This window comes from Bombus terrestris, chromosome 17 (genome assembly GCF_910591885.1).
Source record: "Bombus terrestris chromosome 17, iyBomTerr1.2, whole genome shotgun sequence".
Lineage (NCBI taxonomy): Eukaryota > Metazoa > Arthropoda > Insecta > Hymenoptera > Apidae > Bombus > Bombus terrestris.
Window position 1 is genome coordinate 7,277,809 of NC_063285.1, and position 23,335 is coordinate 7,301,143.

A 23,335-nucleotide genomic window follows, 5' to 3' on the forward strand; every position below is an offset into this window, starting at 1 on the left:
TTCTAACCTAATATTAGGTTGTCCGAAAAATGTCTTTCTTTCGCAAACATGTTTTCTACGACAATGCATCTTCATACAAACGTGAAACCAAATCTGTGAAATGTGGCGGTGTTTATCTCAACAGAACAAAATGGATCGTACGTAATTCGACAAAATAATATGAGGTGCTATATGTATTGCCATCCGTGATAGTTGTAGTTGCTGGGCCTCGTCTGGAGTAATTGTCGCTCGGGGCTGTAGATGTCACTGCTGGGGTACTGCTGATTTATCCTCCGTTTTTTGGTGCGTGGAAGAAAAATCGGCTCCGGTCGCCAGGATTCGAATCCGGGTTCCGAACGTTCGTAACCTAAGGCGCTGCCGTCGTCCGATACTAGTTATGTCGAGTGGTGGTATTTGGCTTGTCAAGTGCCGCCACAAATGTAAAGCAAAAAACATAATACGTCTATTATTTCCTCATAAAACAAAAGAAACTTAACCTAATACTAAGTTGTGCGAAAGATGTCCCTCTTCCGCAAACGTGGTTTCTACGACTATGCACCTTCATACAGACGTAAAACGAAGTCTGTGAAAAGTCGCGGCGTTTATCTCAACAGAACAAAATGGGTCGTACATAATTCGACTAAATAATATAAAGCAAAAAGCATCGTACGTCTATTATTTCCTTATACAACGAAAGAAACTTTTTCTAATCTAATGTAGTTATTGAGTTATTGAAAAGATAATATACGTTTTCCGTCACGTTCCAAGTTATAAAGTTATATCTTATTATTTATTATCCGCATAAAATCGACAGTTCTCTCTATTACAGGCTTACAAACAGCATTTAAATTAGCATGATTTTACATGCTGTCATCGCCATTTAATCTCGATTCTCTTATATTAGAGTAGATTCTTTTATATTAGAATAAATTTGCATATAAAATCCGAGACAGTCGGCAAAGCAAAGGCTAAGTTAATCGAAGCCGATGATTTCCATAACTCGATTTTTGACGTAATTGACCAAGGAGACACTCAATGTCGATCTTATTGGCCGATGATCGGCAATTTGTCCGGCAAATGGAATTCACCTGACATCGTAAATTACATCGAACAGTACCAGAAGCTTGTCACAGCGGTGTCAGATAGGTTAGCGATAAAAGCAGCGGCATCGCGTATTTCTGTAAAATATACCCGTCATTCATATTTATATTTAGCAATTTATTCACCAGCCGGAATGGTGAGTCAATTTTTTCAACTTTTGGGTAGGTGAAAGGAAATACACGACGAAATTTGTTCGCACCTTGTTTGCCAACGGAGACATAATTAAAATATAAGATTAAAGCGGAGATGGCTAAAATCTGATAAGTTTTGATTCACCTTGAGGTGCGCTAATTTTCTGAAGGAAACCTTGACTCTTCCACGCGAGGAAATTCGGTTTCATATTTTTATATAGCCTTGATAAACGATAGCTTCTCGTATAAGAGCGACGAGGATAGACGATAATTTCTTCTTTGCTTCGCTGTCGATATTTACAAATTACAGACGATAGTAATTGGTCGATGGGAAATTCTGGGAAGAAAAGCTCACAACCTCGTAGGACAACGCGATGGAGGGAGATAGTGGTCAGACGGGCTAGAGCCGCTCCATCGCCGTCCTATCGGACCACGACTAGAAGAGAGGATAGCGCAAGGGGCAATGGCTCCCTCTAACGCCGAATTCAACAATCGGAGAACAATCGGAGAACTGGTTCGAACAAGAGGTCGCGGGAAGGGGGTGCAACTAAAGATAATTCATAAGAGATTCTTGGACTTCTGTCATACGCGTAGGATGGGGATCGTGTAGTTTCAGTCGGTAAGAATCTGCTGTTACCGATTATTAGCAGCAGCGGAGTGTCCATGAGGATTTCTCCACGTACAAGAAAAAAAAATATATATAGTCTGTTTGTGAAGAGCTGCCGAATTCGAATAGGACAGAATTTTTGGAAAGATATATTCGAAGGATGTTTTGGTAGGAGACGTCAATTTCTCCCGTGAAAACATGGAGAGTAAAAGCCACGAGGAGATTAGAATTTAGCTCGAGAATAAATCAAATCGCAGCTTAGTTTGTAATACAAATAATTGTTCACAGCAGCGGCTGAATTCCGTTGGCACCTTTAGTACTTTAAATTTGAAATAAAGAAATGAAATAGAATAAAAAAATTTATTTCAATGCTTAACCATCTCGTAACGAGATCGTAACGTAAAAATTGTTGGTGGCAAAAGGTAGAATTCCCACGTCTCACGAGAATTCTTCGGCCGGCTGGCGATCCAACAGTTTTAACGAACAGATTTAACGATCATTGTTTCTCTTGGGGAAGGGTCAATGTTCACCAGGCATCCTACCCGCCTCGGTATAATCAGCTGGGCGATATGGTGTCTCAGCAATTGGTCCGCTAGATCGCGCACACTTGGCAGACGGGCCTTTCTGACCCGTGGTGCCATCTTCGCAATCTTCCGTGGCACCAACCGAATCGAACTGAGTAGGTTTGATGCGTTTCTATCCCCCAGTCGGTCAAAGAGACGGTGTAACCCGTTGCGTTTTGTTGCAAACGAAGGTCTCTGTCTCAGAGCATTTTCGAAATGTGCTAGTACGGCGATGAGCATATCTGGTGCCAAATTTTTGACCTTCGGATAGCACGCCATGGGCTGCGCAAACATCTCCCAACTGAACGTTTTACATTCTTTAAAACGAATGACAAAATCTTTGGAAAACAGAATATAATGAAGTATCTGCTTCTAAAGCGCGTAGGCCAAATAATAGGGAATTTCTGTTTTCCGATTTATTCTTTTAGATGTTTTTCTCAGATTAGATTTGATCGATTTGGAGAATCATTTATCATGAGGAGAAGAGGGGACTGATTGAAAAAGGTTTGATATAACAAAAAGGAATTATGCGTATCCCAAGAAATATATTTTAAATAACAATTAGGCACCTTTGATTACAATGATTAGAATTTAGGATCTAACTTTTTAATAACGGATGTAACCTTTTTAATAGCTAACATCAAATCGTCGTCTGTAATTTCGAAAGAAAATACAAACCTGATAAGTGAATCGGTCAATCCCAAACACTTGACGACAACGTGTTCGTTCTCGGTATCATCAAATTCTAGCAAACAATGAATGAACTTCGTTGTGTCAATGGTATCAGATTCAATGTTAAGGAAAACAATATTTGTATGTACAGTACTCAAATCAATCGAAAATATAGACGACTGGATTTCATTTAGCGCAGATGCAAAAGCGTAAGCCCTTCTATGATCATGAACTAATCTGGGGATATTTTCAAGAGCCACAAGCCCAGCTGCAGCAAGAATACCAACTTGTCTCATATCCCCACCAAGTACTTTCCTGATTCTTCTTGCACTAGTGATAAAATCTTTACTTCCACACAGAACAGAACCTACAGGAGCACCTGACGTAAAATGAATATGTTTTAAATTAAAAATAGCTTTACGATTTTGTCTATAATTTTGTCAATCTTAATGCAGTAATATATAATACAATCTCATTATAATATGATATAATATAATGTAATATAATCTCAATTTTCGTTTGTGATATGTGATGTATTTCATGCATGTGATGTTGTTATGTATTTTTACTAATCTTGATGCTCTGATCACCAGTGACCGCCACTGCGCCACGGCCAAGTTGAGTGCCACTCACCAGTGACACTCATGACATTCAACGTGTTAATGAATGGATTTATTTATAGTAACACTGTAGTAATGACAATATAGTAATGTACAACTAAATCAATGAAATTTGAACAACTTCTGAGTGACAACAGCAGGAGGTCCATTACGGCTTCCGGGAGGGGGGGGGGGGTCTACGACCGATACTATCGTTCGGGTCCGTTCCCTCGTTGAGGAGGCCGAGCAACGGAAACAGGATAATCGCAAGTTATAAGTTGAATTGTAAATCATCTATCTATGATGCTTAGATATATCATATTACCATATTAAGTAACTATTTCTGGCTACATCGTATTATAATAAATAACTTAGTAGAGATCACGTGGATGCCATCACTCAGGGGACGAAGTTTGCAGATATGTGTAAAAAGAAAAGAGTGATCTTGTATGATGATCGCGTTGGATATTAAGAATGTTTTCAACACTCTCAGTTGGGATAGCGTTATTAATGAATTGGCCAGAAGGAAGCTGCCATGGAAGATTAGAAGATTGGTAAACAATTATCTGACAGAGAGGAGGGTTATCATTAGTAACTGTATCATTATTATAGTAACTGTTATCATTAGTTTGGTATTGTGCACCACAGGGTGCACCAGGGTGTACCACAGGGATCGATTCTCGGGCCATTCCTGTGGAATTTAGTTTATGACCAGCTATAAGGAGGTTGGATAACATGGTGTTTGTCAAGGCAATTGCTTTTACAGATGATTTGGCGATTACTTGTGCTGTCAAGAAGAATGAGTGTGCGAGCGCTAACGTGAATGCTATGTTGAAAATTGTGTGCGATTGGTGCGAGACTGTGGGTCTTACGTTGGTGAGAGATAAGACTGAAATAATGTTCATTTCCGGTATGCGTGTGCCTAGAGTTATTGGACTCAGTTTGGGTGACTCGGTTGCTAACTCGGTTGAAGTTATAAAATATTTAGGAGTCACAATTGATACCTACAGGAAATTTGATAAACATATTGAAACTGTGTGTGATAAAGCGGATATTATGACGGGAGTCCTTAGAGGTATTTTACCAAACGTTAATGGGCCGCCTAATTTGGCTCGTAGACTCTACTATAATGCATGGGAATCCATTGTGACGTATGGTGCACCAGTGTGAACTGGTGTTATTATAAATATAGACTTAGTGTATACGTATAGGTTAGGTTAATAAATTGGAATTTTTTAATAATAATATGAATTGATACGCCTAAGTATAGGTTGCTTGGACTAAGAGAGAGTTAGATAATAATGGGAAAAGTTACATAAGGTTTACAAAATATTATGATAATAAGTAACAGTTATAAGTGTGTGGAGTAATATGCGGGGGCATTGCCATGAAGTCAAATTGTATGTTAGTGCACGAGCAAGAAATGGTATCGAATGAATGGGGAAATAGAAGTTATTGTAAACTGAACAAGAGTTGTGGGTGGGCAATGTTAGACTAAAATATGAGACTTAAAATATAAGTGTTACGCACGTGCTGTGTCGACATAGTGGCAGCGGAAGTAGTATGCGACTGACTTACCAAGGCATATGGTGGTGTATACACACGGTGACAGTTGAACTACTATATGTTGCACAACAAAAGAATTTCAGAGATGGATGAAGCGTGAGTACGTGTGAACTTTATATTATATGTACTTGGATTTTGTGTTCGCGAGATCGATTCCCGGCGGCCGTCATTTTGTTGGCGGTGTGTCGGTGAATCATGAACCATGAATCTACGAGAGTGGCGATCCGTGGTGTGGATATGTTATTCATAGAGACGTCACAAAGATAGAAATATAATATACAGACCTCACAAAGGATATAACCTAGCAAACGCGAGGATGGCACCTCGCTGGGGATAGCCACCAACATGTTAATATAGCTGCTAAAAAATTCGACCTAATGTCCAAACAATGTGAATTATTGAATAATTATTATTAGTTGGCCCCGTTTGTCAGTTAGAATTCAAACAATAGCTGGCTCAAGTTTTTTGTTAGAATTTCGAATTGTTAAACACGTCCGGACACACTGTTGTTTACGCCGTTTAAGTTAAATAAAAATTTAAAACTCAAAAAAATTATAGAAGTGTCAATCTTTGTAAAACCGGAATCACCCCAGCGGCCTGCCCGTTCATCAGCGAAGGCCAACGTCAGATGAGTCAACTTTTGATTAATATTAATAATTAATAATTAAATAATAAATAATATTAATAATTAATATAATTCGTCATTAATTCTGCCAATAATAATTGTTTATAATATAATTGTTTATTCCAAACAATCCTCTCCCGATTGTTGACCAGTGGTCTAAACTCTAATTAACGCTACTTAATTTAACGACAAATATCTAATTGAAACAGTCCTTAGACTGTTTCTGGTGGCAGCGACTACTATATTGAAATTTTGTTTGAAATTTTCTCGTTCAAGTAAAACAATTTCAAAATTTAAATAGCGAAACGTAATAATATATATATATAAATATAAAATTTTGGTCGTCACAATAATGGACAAATTGTGAATAATAAGAAATAAATAAAAAAAAAACTGAAACAGAAAATGTCGTTAAGAAGAATTTTTGGTTTAAGAAGCTACGCGAAGTTTGCTGGTGAGTGCCGAAGCGTGCAGACGTGTGTCCGGTGCCCTGCGAAGTTCACTAAACAACACGTGACCATCCAGTTTGCTGGTGAGTGCCGAAACGTGCAGACGTGTGTCCAGTGTCCTGTGAAGTTCACAAAACTCCACGTGACGCCCATCTGTCGAAAACGAATCCAACAAACCTAGCTAAGGGTTAACAGCCTTTCGACCAGTTCTTTCATACTGAATTAACTAGTTCGATGATGGCTCTAACATTCCAAACAGGCTCTTCGGAGCTAAATTATAACACCGCCGTTTTTCCTCCCCAATGGCAAGGGGGTAACACATCTCTCCTGGTAAACGATCATCATTCGAAAAAACGCAAGCTGGAACCAATCAAGACAAATGTGAATAAGACTTAAGCTAAACCACCAGCCAGCCAGGTGACCACCTTCAATAGATTCTCAATACTGGAGACTACGGAAGAATCCATGAATACAACCGAAACGGTAAATAATCTCCATACCCAAAGAATTCCCCCTCCCCCGCCAATATTCCTTGACGACGTAATCGACATACAGTCAATAATAAGGACCATTGAAAAAGACATCAGAAAAGAGGACTACAAGTTAAAAATTAACAACAACCACGTGAAAGTTCTGCCGACCCACCCAGACGCCTACAGAAAGTAAACTAAGTTGCTAAAAACTTTGAACGCAAAATTCCACACATATCAGCTCAAACAAGAAAGACCTTTTCGTGTGGTGCTACGTAATAACCACCACTCAGTCGATCTAGACGAACTAAAGTTCGAACTTCAAACACTTGGCCACGAGGTAACCAACATCAGCAACATTAGACATAGAGTCACAAAAAATCCCCTATCGCTATTCTTCGTAGATTTAAAACAAAAAGGGAACAACAAAGAAATCTACAACGTCAACCGGCTGATGAACTCCATAGTTAAGTTCGAGCCACCTCTTGTAAAGAAAGAAATAGTACAATGCAAAAGGTGCCAAAGGTACGGCCACACGCAGAAATACTGCAATCATAACTTCCGGTGCGTAAAATGTGCAGGTAGTCACCCCACTGACCAATGCACTAAATCCTCAGAAAACCCCGCGAAGTACATCCACTGTCAAGGAGAGCATCCTACGAACTATAAAGGATGCTTAGCCTATAAAACACTGCATAATATTAAGTATCCAAAATTGAGACCCAAGGAGATAACCAACCAAGAACCTAGACCCCAAAAATTCTCCACACCATCAACTTCCGTTGCGCCTGTGGAGGCGACTTAAACGGATGTGCGTGTAACGTAAATCACATCAGAGACCAGGACACACACACACACCGCGGGCAGGATGGTGTCCCGGTCGGCATACTTCGAACCCGATGGACCGACGAGAGAAACACAAGGCGACCTTGGCGACAATGTATATTGGCAGAGTACCTGAGGATTCATTTATGGCCTAACGGTCCTTCCACCAAATGTTCCAGAAGCGTAGCAACGGTCACGTACGCCTACAGGGTAGTGGGGATAATGAGAGAACAGATGACCGAAAGTAAAAAGATTGTAAGAGCCTCACTCTCGTACGGTCACGGCTAGAGCTCGGAAGTGTCTTATAAGTGTATAAACGAAGGAAAAATAAAGTTTTCTTCTTTCTTTTAAAATTTCCTTTTATTTTACGTGACATGCGAAACAGTGCTCCAGTGAAAGTGTGGCAAGAGGGAAGAGAAAGCGGCAAAGTAAACACCCATCGACAAAATTTGGAATCATGCAGATTCCACCAATAAAAATAACCAATTCAGGAGAAACATACTTTATAAATAGAGCTACAGACTCTACATATGCAGAGAAAAAAGCACAACATGGAAATATTACAAGCCAATGACGGGATCAATGAACCAACACATCACTAAGAAAGCTGAACGGTGGCACCTTCCATAAAAAAAACGCTAAGTAACCCTGTTCGCAAGCGGAAGGAAAACCGAAACACTAGAAAAAAAACAATGGCTGCAGGATATCAAACTGCATAATTCATTTAGCGCACTGCCAGAAGAGACAGCAACGGACCCAACGGAAAGTCCGACAACCCGCATCGCTAAACCAGCACCAATATACATAGATGCGAAAATAATAGACCCCCTCATTGAACTGCTAAACAACACGGCAGGGAAAGATAACTATGTTATCAAACAGAGAAGTAGACCAGGTGAAAGTGCAAACCAACACGGAATACAGGCTCACAAAGTAACAAGATCGCTAAAGGATAAAAATGCAGGGTATCACACCTACAAGCTCAAATCCGATAAAAGCCGCAAAATAGTAATCAGGGGATTACACCCAAAAACAAACACCGACAAAATAATCGAAGAACTAGCAAAAATCGGACATCAGGTAAAGTATATGAACAACTTAGCCAAATATGATACTAAACAACCATTACCGCTATTTCTAGTCGAACTAGAACCTAGAAATAATAACAAAGACATATAGGATATAACAAAATTACTAAACACAATAGTAAAAGTGGAGCGACCTAGACATGAAAAAGATATCCATCAATGCATAAGGTGTCAGCAATACAGCCACACAAAAAATTATTGCAATAGAAGCCCGGCATGTGTTAAATGTGCAAAAAACCATTTAACAATACACTGCCCATCCACCGCAAAAATAGAGGAAGTTAGATGTTATAACTGTAACGGAAATCACCCAGCAAGCTAAAATTCTTAGAACGATAGTAAACGCACCATGGTACGTTCGAAATGACGACATACGGAGGGACCTGGAAATCCCAACGGTCAAGGAAGAAATTATCAAATACTCAGAAAAATACAAATCAAGAATAGCATCACACCCAAACCGGCTAGCTGCGGAAAAATCTAAATATAGTTCAAATGATCCAATTAATCGAATATTGTAACTAGCCAATACATTTACGATAAGATCGATTTATTCTGTAATTTTATTTATTTTGTATCAAGACATGTTTATGCATATAATGCAAACAAAGCATGTCAAATACCTAGGACTCCACGTAGATACTCAACTCACATGGAAACTACACATTAAATCAATAGTAGAAAAAATACAGAAAACAAGGAGACAAATGCATTGGCTAACAAGCCGAAAATCCAAATGAAGCATTGAAAATAAATTGAAAATATATAAAACGATCATAAAACCAATCTGGACGTACGGAATACCACTATGGGGGACGGCAGCAATGAGCCATATAAACAAAATAGAGGTAATACAGGCTAAAATCCTTAGAACAATAGTAAACGGACCTTGGTACGTCAGAAACGAAGACATACGGAGGGACCTGGGAATCCCAACGGTCAAGGAAGAAATTATCAAATACTCAGAAAAATACAAATCAAGAATAGCAACACACCCAAACCGGTTAGCTGCGGAAACGTACAAAACCATAAACATGGACAGAAGATTAAAAAGGAAGCACCCAGCAGACCTTATAAAGGACATAACCTAACAAACACGAGGATGGTACCCCGCTGGGGGTAGCCACCAACATGCTAACTTAACTGTTAAAAAATTCCACCAAATGTCCAAATTGGACAAATTGTGAATAATAATTTTAATAAATAAATTTAAAAAAAAAAAAACTTCTCACACTCTTCATGGACAAATTCATACGCAGAGAAGCAAAATAAAACCAATGTGAGTAGCTCTGTGGAACGCCAACGGTCTAGCTCAGCACAAATTTGAACTAGAACTATTCTTAAAACAACAGCAAATAGACGCAATGCTCATATCCGAAACCCACTTCACCGACAAAAACTACCTCAAAATACACGGCTACAACTTCTATCACACCCAACACCCCAGCGGAAAGGCCTACGGCGGCACCGGAATCATAATCAAATCAAACATTAAGCACTACGAACTTCCACCATTCCAGAAAGACTACCTGCAAGCAACAAACGTTGCAATAGAAGACTGTCATGGTACAATCACCACTTCAGCTGTATACTGCCCTCCCAGACACTCCATGGCCAAAAAAGACTTTGTATAACTTCCTGGACACCCTGGACAATAGATTCATAGCTGGGTTCACTGCAACTCACGAGGAAAATCGAAGGAACTACAACAAAAGAAGAAAAAGTGCAAAACGGTACCTAAGGGGTGATTTAGTGGCCATAAAGAGAACATAGTTTAGCTCAGGATTAAAACTTTGGGGAAAATTTTTGCGAGCAATGCGGAATGATCGCTACACTGTGGAGAAATTAGGGGAGCATGAAAGGCCTATACACATCGACGACTGCCGATTTTATAAAGCCTTAGGTCCTAAACGCCGAAAATGACGCATCCCACGACAGCGAAATTGAAGACAACATCTGAGGGCAGATGCTACTGCAGGATGGCTGAGTGTAGTGTCGTAAACAAAAAGACTTTAGAGATATCGGGTTAACCATGTACAATATCGTGAGGGACTAGGCGCTGTCGGGTCCATCAATGTGTCGTCGGTCCTTCAACTGAATAGTTTCGTAGAAAAGGCCTACGTGACCCTGGCCACGGGTGTTTGCGGAACACATTCGTGGTGGTGCTAAGAAGAGACAAAAGGGATGCTAGAACAGTCAGGGTCAGTGAAAGAGACAGAGAGTGTGAATCAAGAAGTTGGGAGCCGAGTGTTGGACTAAGACGTACAACGATACTGTAATCAGTTTTCGTATTAGGTATTGCTTATTAAACTAAAACTAAACTTAACTACAAATAAAACATCTTTACGTGTCCTTGCTCTGGATCTATTTAAGATTCTACAATAATGCCATAAAAAAATGTGACATGTGTAGAATAATCCAGTAACATTTCGATACCTAGCACCTTTCACTATTGCTTTATTATACTCGAAATGTTCGGAGGTATAAGCAACATTCATTACGCTACAATACTTTTGCATAAACGAGAAATGCCAAAGTAAGAATCAGCAAACAAAACGACTGTAGATTAAGGAACAAGATAAACACAGTTTCATTATTACTTTATTTTCATTTTCATTATTACTTTAATCTTCTTCTTTTAGAAGTTCCTGTCTGCAATCATGATACACTTGTATATGTCTTATCGACACAACCGGAGCTCGCTGTTTTTAACCATGAAATGTCTCAAAGACTCAGAGCATAGCCTGCCGGTGTTCATCGGTTATATCACATGAGATTTGAAAGAGCGAGTAGTTATCAGGTATTCAACACAATCACTCAATAACTGATGACTGAGTGAAAGGAATGCAACAGCGTCGTTCGATAAGAAGAAAGACAATTCCGAGTTTAGCGAGAAGTCACGAGGAACGTAATGAAGACAACTGTAAGGGAGATGGCATAAGCGGCGAGTGGGTCGATTGATGATTTAAATCATCAGGTGAACTCGACTGAAATCTCTAAAGGGGATCTTACAAATCCCTGCAGCGAAGAACACCATTCCACGTGCAAGAATGAAAGAACACCATTCGCACTGCATAGACAAGTATTTCGAAATGCAGGAGAGACAGTGCTAGATCTATACGTAAAAAGTGTAGTTGACGTTATAACATGACGGTAAATGTACAACAACCTGTTAACATATCAATGCAGAAAGGAGCATCATGAAACATTGGTGGAAAACGAAAACAGTAAAGTAACTTCACTGAATCGGAACAATTAAGAATACCAAATACAAGCAATGAAGGAAACGCGGTGCTCTGTAATCGTGTGAGCTGAAGGAATTGCCTGCGATATCTATCACTGCATCGATTTCAACGTCACAAACACCTACCCTTGGAAGGATTCAACAAATAATGAATTAATGAAACACGAACTAATCTAAATTTCGTGCTGTGTAGTGTCGTGTTGAGCTTTTATTTAAGTAAAGTTCAACAGTGTTACAATACGCATCGTTAAATGTTCTTCGTTTAGCCTAAACTGGTCTCTTAGCGTATCGTGCGGCCTCGACAAAATGTCCCTGATGAACAAGGCGTTTGAGAGAGTGATAATGAAAAAGAATGAGCGGAAAGTGGAAGGTGGCATAAATGATGCTCAACGTAGATTTCGTCGCGATAGTTCGACTGAGAATTCGTGGAAGAGCAAAAGGCTACCTTCGCCTGAGTGAATGCAAGTATATTTTGGGGATTTTTCTTGACTTCAAGAAGACATTGGTAACCTAGAATTGCCTAGGGTGATTGAGGAATTGAAGGAAATAAGGTGCGACGAGATTGCTCTGTGAAAAAGCTACTCTCAGCAGAGGACCTCGTGTATGATCAGAGTGAGAGGAGCTGTTTGAAAAAAAGTAGAGCGTGGGTATCCTCAAGAGTCCATCTGTCATCCACTCATCTGAAACCTGATGATGGATAGACTACCGTGGAAGATGGAGCACAGCAGGTGGACATACGTCGCATATGCCGACGATAATTGTGTTGAATATCTAATAATCTAGTGTATACTATGCAGATGTAGGTTACCAAAGGAAAGCTAATCCTGCAAATCGACGATGAAGAAGGAGGATGATTGACTCGAGGAAAGCGGTTGGCGTCATCTGGTGGCCCTGGTACATTGCGAAGATCCTAGCGGAGCAGCTACCCAGTCAGCTCTGCCCAATAAAATCAATAGATCTGGAAAAGTTCCAGCGGTATGGAAGGTGGCGAGGGTGGTCTACTAGCGAAACCGGGAAAGGACCTGTTACTCCCGTCATCCTACACACCCATTAGTACCTTACCAGCATTGAGCAAGATCTGGAAACACACCTTTAAGGTGGCCATCGAAAGGAACGAGGGGCGGGGTCTCTGGAGACTTCTTCCATGTGGAACAGTTTGGATACAGAGAAAAGAGGAGCATGATTGAGACGGCCTTGGTAGAGTTTGCGGGATTGAGGATTCATGTAGGAAGCCTGGTGCGCGTTCGTGTCGCCCTGGACGTTAGAAATGCCTTCAACACATTAAGATGAAAGAAGATTATATAAGTAATTGACGCATTTCATTACATGACTACCTTTCGGACAGAAGAATTTTAGCTTATTGCGGCGACAGCATAGTCAGAAGAAATGTACACACAGGAGTTCGACAGGGGTCAACCATGGACTCACTCCTGCGGAATAACGTTTACGATGGCCTGGACCATGTAAAGGACTTGGATGCCGTAGCTTTCGATGGCCTGACCGTAGTTATGACAAAGAGAAAGCTGCAAGACTTCGGCGATAGGTTTTGGGAAGCCACGAAGGTCGTCACAGAATAGTGCGCGGACATGAGCCTTCATCTAGCCCAAGGTAGGACTGAAACTATACTATTGACAGGGAAGCGCGTCCCGAAAATGTACTTTTTTGGCTTGCTTTTCCGTCCCTCCAATTTCAACACTAATACAATGAAATATTTGGGTGCTTTATTGGTCAACATTAGGAAGTATTCTCCTCATTTGGAGCAGGTGTGTGGCAAAGCAAAGGCGTTCGTTGACGCCATTAGAAACCTGTTGCCGAATGTAAACGGACCCACCAACTCCATTAGAAAGCTGTACTATGCGATTTGGAAGTCGGTGGTACTGTACGCTGCACCAATATGGGCATCTGCGCTGAGCTATCAAGAAAATAGCTGAGATAAAGTGTCACACGTGGCTCTATGCGTCGTGACGAGCAGTATGCCCATACATATTAAGGCCAGACAGCGGGAGAAAAAATAACCATTTAAGAAGAGTTTTGCCGCACTCAGGAGACAAGGTACACAGGATAAACAAGAAGAATCTCTGATCGAGATCGGCCGGGTCAACTTTAATCAAGAGGCGGGGAATCGATGGAAGATTGAATGTACCTTTTATAAAATTTCATCCAAATTTACTTTTGTCAAATTTGCACGTCGTTATTATTGCATTATCTGCTGTTGATAAATGATAAACATGTATGTGCACACAGTTCGTATATTGTTCGAACGACTTCTCATCCTATTTTTAAGGCATTAATGTATGTTCTAGAAATTAATAAAAAGCAATCATAATGCATGCGTTAAAATTAAGGGGAATTAGTAAGATTGGTATCTATAAAAAATTCAATATATTTCATGATGGAATATATTCAATTTTCTATAGGCGCCAATCTTGCGTTTATAAGGAAGACCAACACATTGAATTGGAAGTAACGTAAATCTACAATCAGTATATTCCTACGTTATATCGATGCGAAAAGGCAATCTCTTAGTGGCAACACATTTTCCTAATGATATTATGGCGGATAGCTCACCGCTACTTAGCCTTACAATAATTTATCACTGAGCGAATGTTTGAACAGTCGATATCAGACTCGTCGATCTGAAGATACCGACAATATGACTGTTTAAGGGTACGTGAGATATTGCATTGTTCGGAAAGTAATTTCGTTTGTTCCGTCAGGATGTCACTAGTCGTATCTTTAAGCAACCAACTTAGTTCTAATTTATAGAATCATTACACGTTTTCACAAATAATACTTGAAACTTCATTTAAAAACAGAATTGATTTTGCATCTGGCAAGTCGAGTTTGTTTGTTTCGTCGTATTAAAAATGAAAAACCAAAGTGAGTGTTTTCATCCTTTGCTTTTCATCAGCGTAAAGACGTAAATGCAGTGCCAATAAGAAAAAGCAGAAATTAAAAAGTAATTTCGTCCTTAAAGATGTGCCACGTTCTAAGTCATAGTTCCGCCTGTGCAGCCGACCTAAACGGACGTGCGAGACAGTGCTCCAGTGAAAGTGCGGCAAGAGGGAAGAGAACGCAGCAAACTAATGTCCTTCGCCAAAAAACATGCAAATTCCACCAATAAAAATAGCCAACACAGGAGAAACATACTTTATAAATAGAGCTACAGACTCTACATATGTAGAGAAAAAAGACGATATTATGGAAACAACACAATCCGACGGGGAGCAAAACATACCAATACACCAGGAAGAAAGCTGGACGGTGGCAACTTCCAGCAAAAAAACAAAAGTAACCCTGTTCGCAAGCGGAAAGAAATTTGAAACACTAGAAAAAGAACAATGGCTGCAGGATATCAAACTGCATAATCCATTCAGCGCACTGCTAGAAGAGCCAGCAACGGACCCAACGGAAAGTCCGACAACCCGCATCGCTAAACCAGCACCGATATACATAGATGCGAAAATAATAGACCCCCTCATTGAACTACTAAACAACACGGCAGGGAAAGATAACTATGTTATCAAACAGAGAAGTAGACCAGGTGAAAGTGCAAACCAACACCTAAGATATGCTCAGAAAAGTAACAAGATCGCTAAAGGATAAAAATGCAGGGTATCACATCTACAAGCTCAAATCCGATAAAAGCTGCAAAATAGTAATCAGGGGATTACACCCAAAAGCAAACACCGACAAAATAATCGAAGAACTAGCAAAAATCGGACATCAGGTAAGGTATATGAACAACTTAGCCAAATATGATACTAAACAACCATTACCGCTATTTCTAGTCGAACTAGAACCTAGAAATAATGACAAAGACATATAGGATATAACAAAATTACTAAACACAATAGTAAAAGTGGAGCGACCTAGACATGAAAAAGATATCCATCAATGCAGAAAAAAAACAATGGCTGCAGGATATCAAACTGCATAATTCATTTAGCGCACTGCCAGAAGAGACAGCAACGGACCCAACGGATAGTCCGACAACCCGCATCGCTAAACCAGCACCAATATACATAGATGCGAAAATAATAGACCCCCTCATTGAACTGCTAAACAACACTGCAGGGAAAGACAACTATGTTATCAAACAGATAAAAATAGACCAGGTGAAAGTGCAAACCAACACCCCAGAAATATTCAGAAAAGTGACAAGATCGCTAAAGGATAAAAATGCAGGGTATCACACCTACAAGCTCAAATCCGCAAAATAGTAATCAGGGGATTACACCCAAAAACAAACACCGACAAAATAATCGAAGAACTAGCAAAAATCGGACATCAGGTAAGGTATATGAACAACTTAGCCAAATATGATACTAAACAACCATTACCGCTACTTCTAGTCGAACTAGAACCTAGAAATAATAACAAAAACATATAAGATATAACAAAATTACTAAACACAATAGTAAAAGTGGAGCGACCTAGACATGAAAAAGATATCCATCAATGCATAAGGTGTCAGCAATACAGCCACACAAAAAATTATTGCAATAGGAGCCCGGCATGTGTTAAATGTGCAAAAAACCATTCAACAATGCACTGCCTATCCACCGCAAAAATAGAGGAAGTTAGATGCTATAACTGCAACGGCAACCACCCAGCCAGCTGTAAAGGGTGTCCAGTGCCCTGTGAAGTTCACAAAACAATACGTGATGCCCCCGTGATGCACAATACTGTCGAAAGCAAAGCTAACAAACCTAGCTAAGTGTTCGCAAGCGTGCTAGTGAAAAATCCAACGCTACTAAAATCTGACCAGAATCACAACCATCCGACTAATTTTTTCATATTGAATTAACTAGATCGATGATGGCCCAATCATCCCAAACGGGCTCTACGGAGCTCAGTCACAACAACGCCGCTCTTCCTCCCCCGTGGCAAAGGGGCAATACACCCCTCTTTGCAAACGACCCGCACACAAAAAAACGCAAGCTGGAAGCTATCAAGATTAATGTGAGCAAGAGACAAACCAACCCACCAGCTAGCCAAGTGACCACCCACAACAGGTTCGCGATACTGGAGGCAACAGATGATGCTATGGACACAACCGTAGTGGTAAATACACAGCATACACAAAAAACCCCCTTCCCCCGCCAATCTTCATTGACGATCTCATGGACATTCAATCAATGATAAAGACAATTCAAAAAGAAATCAGCAAGGAGGAATATAAATTGAAAATCAGCAACAACAGTGTATAAATCCCGCCAACCAAACCAGACGCCTACAGAAAGTAAACTGCGTTGCTAAAAACTTTGAACGCAAAATTCCACACATATCAGCTCAAACAAGAAAGACCTTTTCGTGTGGTGCTACGTAATAACCACCACTCAGTCGATCTAGACGAACTAAAGTTCGAACTTCAAACACTTGGCCACGAGGTAACCAACATCAGCAACATTAGACATAGAGTCACAAAAAATCCCCTATCGCTATTCTTCGTAGATTTAAAACAAAAAGGGAACAACAAAGAAATCTACAACGTCAACCGGCTGATGAACTCCATAGTTAAGTTCGAGCCACCTCTTGTAAAGAAAGAAATAGTACAATGCAAAAGGTGCCAAAGGTACGGCCACACGCAGAAATACTGCAATCATAACTTCCGGTGCGTAAAATGTGCAGGTAGTCACCCCACTGACCAATGCACTAAATCCTCAGAAAACTCCGCGAAGTACATCCACTGTCAAGGAGAGCATCCTACGAACTATAAAGGATGCTTACCCTATAAAACACTGCATAATATTAAGTATCCAAAATTGAGACCCAAGGAGATAACCAACCAAGAACCTAGACCCCAAAAATTCTCCACACCATCAACTTCCGTTGCGCCTGTGGAGGCGACTTAAACGGATGTGCGTGTAACGTAAATCACATCAGAGACCAGGACACACACACACACCGCGGGCAGGATGGTGTCCCGGTCGGCATACTTCGAACCCGATGGACCGACGAGAGAAACACAAGGCGACCTTGGCGACAATGTATATTGGCAGAGTACCTGAGGATTCATTTATGGCCTAACGGTCCTTCCACCAAATGTTCCAGAAGCGTAGCAACGGTCACGTACGCCTACAGGGTAGTGGGGATAATGAGAGAACAGATGACCGAAAGTAAAAAGATTGTAAGAGCCTCACTCTCGTACGGTCACGGCTAGAGCTCGGAAGTGTCTTATAAGTGTATAAACGAAGGAAAAATAAAGTTTTCTTCTTTCTTTTAAAATTTCCTTTTATTTTACGTGACATGCGAAACAGTGCTCCAGTGAAAGTGTGGCAAGAGGGAAGAGAAAGCGGCAAAGTAAACACCCATCGACAAAATTTGGAATCATGCAGATTCCACCAATAAAAATAACCAATTCAGGAGAAACATACTTTATAAATAGAGCTACAGACTCTACATATGCAGAGAAAAAAGCACAACATGGAAATATTACAAGCCAATGACGGGATCAATGAACCAACACATCACTAAGAAAGCTGAACGGTGGCACCTTCCATAAAAAAAACGCTAAGTAACCCTGTTCGCAAGCGGAAGGAAAACCGAAACACTAGAAAAAAAACAATGGCTGCAGGATATCAAACTGCATAATTCATTTAGCGCACTGCCAGAAGAGACAGCAACGGACCCAACGGAAAGTCCGACAACCCGCATCGCTAAACCAGCACCAATATACATAGATGCGAAAATAATAGACCCCCTCATTGAACTGCTAAACAACACGGCAGGGAAAGATAACTATGTTATCAAACAGAGAAGTAGACCAGGTGAAAGTGCAAACCAACACGGAATACAGGCTCACAAAGTAACAAGATCGCTAAAGGATAAAAATGCAGGGTATCACACCTACAAGCTCAAATCCGATAAAAGCCGCAAAATAGTAATCAGGGGATTACACCCAAAAACAAACACCGACAAAATAATCGAAGAACTAGCAAAAATCGGACATCAGGTAAGTTATATGAACAACTTAGCCAAATATGATACTAAACAACCATTACCGCTATTTCTAGTCGAACTAGAACCTAGAAATAATAACAAAGACATATAGGATATAACAAAATTACTAAACAGAATAGTAAAAGTGGAGCGACCTAGACATGAAAAAGATATCCATCAATGCAGAAAAAAAACAATGGCTGCAGGATATCAAACTGCATAATTCATTTAGCGCACTGCCAGAAGAGACAGCAACGGACCCAACGGAAAGTCCGACAACCCGCATCGCTAAACCAGCACCAATATACATAGATGGGAAAATAATAGACCCCCTCATTGAACTGCTAAACAACACGGCATGGAAAGATAACTATGTTATCAAACAGAGAAGTAGACCAAGTGAAAGTGCAAACCAACACCTAAGATATACTCAGAAAAGTGACAAGATCGCTAAAGGATAAAAATGCAGGATATCACACCAACAAGCTCAAATCCGATAAAAGCCGCAAAATAGTAATCAGGGGATTACACCCAAAAACAAACACCGACAAAATAATCGAAGAACTAGCAAAAATCGGACATCAGGTAAGTTATATGAACAACTTAGCCAAATATGATACTAAACAACCATTACCGCTATTTCTAGTCGAACTAGAACCTAGAAATAATAACAAAGACATATAGGATATAACAAAATTACTAAACAGAATAGTAAAAGTGGAGCGACCTAGACATGAAAAAGATATCCATCAATGCAGAAAAAGAACAATGGCTGCAGGATATCAAACTGCATAATTCATTTAGCGCACTGCCAGGAGAGACAGCAACGGACCCAACGGAAAGTCCGACAACCCGCATCGCTAAACCAGCACCAATATACATAGATGGGAAAATAATAGACCCCCTCATTGAACTGCTAAACAACACGGCATGGAAAGATAACTATGTTATCAAACAGAGAAGTAGACCAAGTGAAAGTGCAAACCAACACCTAAGATATACTCAGAAAAGTGACAAGATCGCTAAAGGATAAAAATGCAGGATATCACACCAACAAGCTCAAATCCGATAAAAGCCGCAAAATAGTAATCAGGGGATTACACCCAAAAACAAACACCGACAAAATAATCGAAGAACTAGCAAAAATCGGACATCAGGTATGGTATATGAACAACTTAGCCAAATATGATACTAAACAACCATTACCGCTATTTCTAGTCGAACTAGAACCTAGAAATAATGACAAAGACATATAGGATATAACAAAATTACTAAACAGAATAGTAAAAGTGGAGCGACCTAGACATGAAAAAGATATCCATCAATGCAGAAAAAAAACAATGGCTGCAGGATATCAAACTGCATAATTCATTTAGCGCACTGCCAGAAGAGACAGCAACTGACCCAACGGAAAGTCCGACAACCCGCATCGCTAAACCAGCACCAATATACATAGACGCGAAAATAATAGACCCCCTCATTGAACTGCTAAACAACACGGCAGGGAAAGATAACTATGTTATCAAACAGAGAAGTAGACCAGGTGAAAGTGCAAACCAATAACTCAGATATTCTAAGAAAAGTAACAAGATCGCTAAAGGATAAAAATGCAGGGTATCACACCTACAAGCTCAAATCCGATAAAAGCCGCAAAATAGTAATCAGGGGATTACACCCAAAAACAAACACCGAGAAAATAATCGAAGAACTAGCAAAAATCGGACATCAGGTAAGGTATATGAACAACTTAGCCAAATATGATACTAAACAAACATTACCGCTATTTCTAGTCGAACTAGAACCTAGAAATAATAACAAAGACATATAGGATGTAACAAAATTACTAAACAGAATAGTAAAAGTGGAGCGACCTAGACATGAAAAAGATATCCATCAATGCAGAAAAAAAACAATGGCTGCAGGATATCAAACTGCATAATTCATTTAGCGCACTGCCAGAAGAGACAGCAACGAACCCAACGGAAAGTCCGACAACCCGCATCGCTAAACCAGCACCAATATACATAGATGCGAAAATAATAGACCCCCTCATTGAACTGCTAAACAACACGGCAGGGAAAGATAACTATGTTATCAAACGGAGAAGTAGACCAGGTGAAAGTGCAAACCAATAACTCAGATATTCTAAGAAAAGTAACAAGATCGCTAAAGGATAAAAATGCAGGGTATCACACCTACAAGCTCAAATCCGATAAAAGCCGCAAAATAGTAATCAGGGGATTACACCCAAAAACAAACACCGACTAAATAATCGAAGAACTAGCAAAAATCGGACATCAGGTAAAGTATATGAACAACTTAGCCAAATATGATACTAAACAACCATTACCGCTATTTCTAGTCGAACTAGAACCTAGAAATAATAACAAAGACATATAGGATATAACAAAATTACTAAACACAATAGTAAAAGTGGAGCGACCTAGACATGACAAAGATATCCATCAATGCAGAAAAAGAACAATGGCTGCAGGATATCAAACTGCATAATTCATTTAGCGCACTGCCAGAAGAGACAGCAACGGACCCAACGGAAAGTCCGACAACCCGCATCGCTAAACCAGCACCAATATACATAGATGCGAAAATAATAGACCCCCTCATTGAACTGCTAAACAACACGGCAGGGAAAGATAACTATGTTATCAAACGGAGAAGTAGACCAGCTGAAAGTGCAAACCAACACCTAAGATATACTCAGAAAAGTGACAAGATCGCTAAAGGATAAAAATGCAGGATATCACACCAACAAGCTCAAATCCGATAAAAGCCGCAAAATAGTAATCAGGGGATTACACCCAAAAACAAACACCGACAAAATAATCGAAGAACTAGCAAAAATCGGACATCAGGTAAGGTATATGAACAACTTAGCCAAATATGATACTAAACAACCATTACCGCTATTTCTAGTCGAACTAGAACCTAGAAATAATAACAAAGACATATAGGATATAACAAAATTACTAAACACAATAGTAAAAGTGGAGCGACCTAGACATGAAAAAGATATCCATCAATGCATAAGGTGTCAGCAATACAGCCACACAAAAAATTATTGCAATAGAAGCCCGGCATGTGTTAAATGTGCAAAAAACCATTTAACAATACACTGCCCATCCACCGCAAAAATAGAGGAAGTTAGATGTTATAAGTGTAACGGAAATCACCCAGCAAGCTAAAATTCTTAGAACGATAGTAAACGCACCATGGTACGTTCGAAATGACGACATACGGAGAGACCTGGAAATCCCAACGGTCAAGGAAGAAATTATCAAATACTCAGAAAAATACAAATCAAGAATAGCATCATACCCAAACCGGCTAGCTGCGGAAAAATCTAAATATAGTTCAAATGATCCAATTAATCGAATATTGAAACTAGCCAATACATTTACGATAAGATCGATTTATTCTGTAATTTTATTTATTTTGTGTCAAGACATGTTTATGCATATAATGCAAACAAAGCATGTCAAATACCTAGGACTCCACGTAGATACTCAACTCACATGGAAACTACACATCAAATCAATAGTAGAAAAAATACAGAAAACAAGGAGACGAATGCATTGGCTAACAAGCCGAAAATCCAAATTAAGCATTGAAAATAAATTAAAAATATATTAAACGATCATAAAACCAATCTGGACGTACGGAATACCACTATGGGGGACGGCAGCAATGAGCCATATAAACAAAATAGAGGTAATACAGGCTAAAATCCTTAGAACAATAGTAAACGGACCTTGGTACGTCAGAAACGAAGACATACGGAGGGACCTGGGAATCCCAACGGTCAAGGAAGAAATTAGCAGATACTCAGAAGAATACAAATCAAGAATAGCAACACACCCAAACCGGCTAGCTGCGGAAACGTACAAAACCATAAACATGGACAGAAGACTAAAAAGGAAGCACCCAGCAGACCTTATAAAGTACGTAACCTAGCAAACACGAGGATGGACCCCGCTGGGGGTAGCCACCAACATGCTAACTTAACTGTTAAAAAATTCTACCAAATGTCCAAATTGCACAAATTGTGAATTTCAATAAACAAATAAAAAAAAAAAAAGACATGTTTATATGGAGCTTTACGTGCTGTTTCAATCGTGTTTTTAATTATAGAACTTTTGTAATTGCATGAAATTTAGCTTTTGTACCGTATATTATGTAGCTATTACTGCTCCCTGTTCCTTTTCTCTTTTCGTCGCACTTATCTTTGTTTACTTGAATACCAACCGAGAATAAGATTCTAATCCATTTTCGTTAAAATTGAGTTAACGAGTTAATAGTACGGTTCTACAGTTACAGTTTGTTCCAGTACATACTACAGTTTGATAATTTGACAAAATATGATGAAAACTCATGTAAAAAAGAAAGAGAAGAGAGTTTAACAAGAGTACTTAATCAGTTTGTAAAAAGCCTAATACGTTTACAATGCTTGGAA

General features: G+C 39.6%; 1 protein-coding gene and 1 long non-coding RNA gene across 7 annotated transcripts in view; both read right to left on the reverse strand.

Annotated features, from left to right (window-relative positions):
- Positions 1 to 2,906: 2,906 nt before the first annotated feature.
- Positions 2,907 to 23,335, reverse strand: part of LOC110119151 (L-allo-threonine aldolase) — a 47,888-nt gene continuing 27,459 nt past the window's right edge. For all 6 annotated transcript variants that reach the window (XM_020868591.2, XM_020868593.2, XM_020868589.2 and 3 more), the window contains one exon: positions 2,907 to 3,432. In XM_020868591.2, coding sequence (XP_020724250.2) covers positions 2,966 to 3,432 — 467 coding nt within the window. In that variant the 3' untranslated portion in view covers positions 2,907 to 2,965. The remainder of the gene's footprint in view (positions 3,433 to 23,335) is intronic.
- LOC125386730 lies at positions 21,025 to 22,453 on the reverse strand. The gene is made up of 2 exons (XR_007227115.1): positions 21,880 to 22,453; positions 21,025 to 21,307 (listed from the first exon to the last, which is right to left on the reverse strand). It is a non-coding gene; the product is annotated as an uncharacterized LOC125386730 (long non-coding RNA).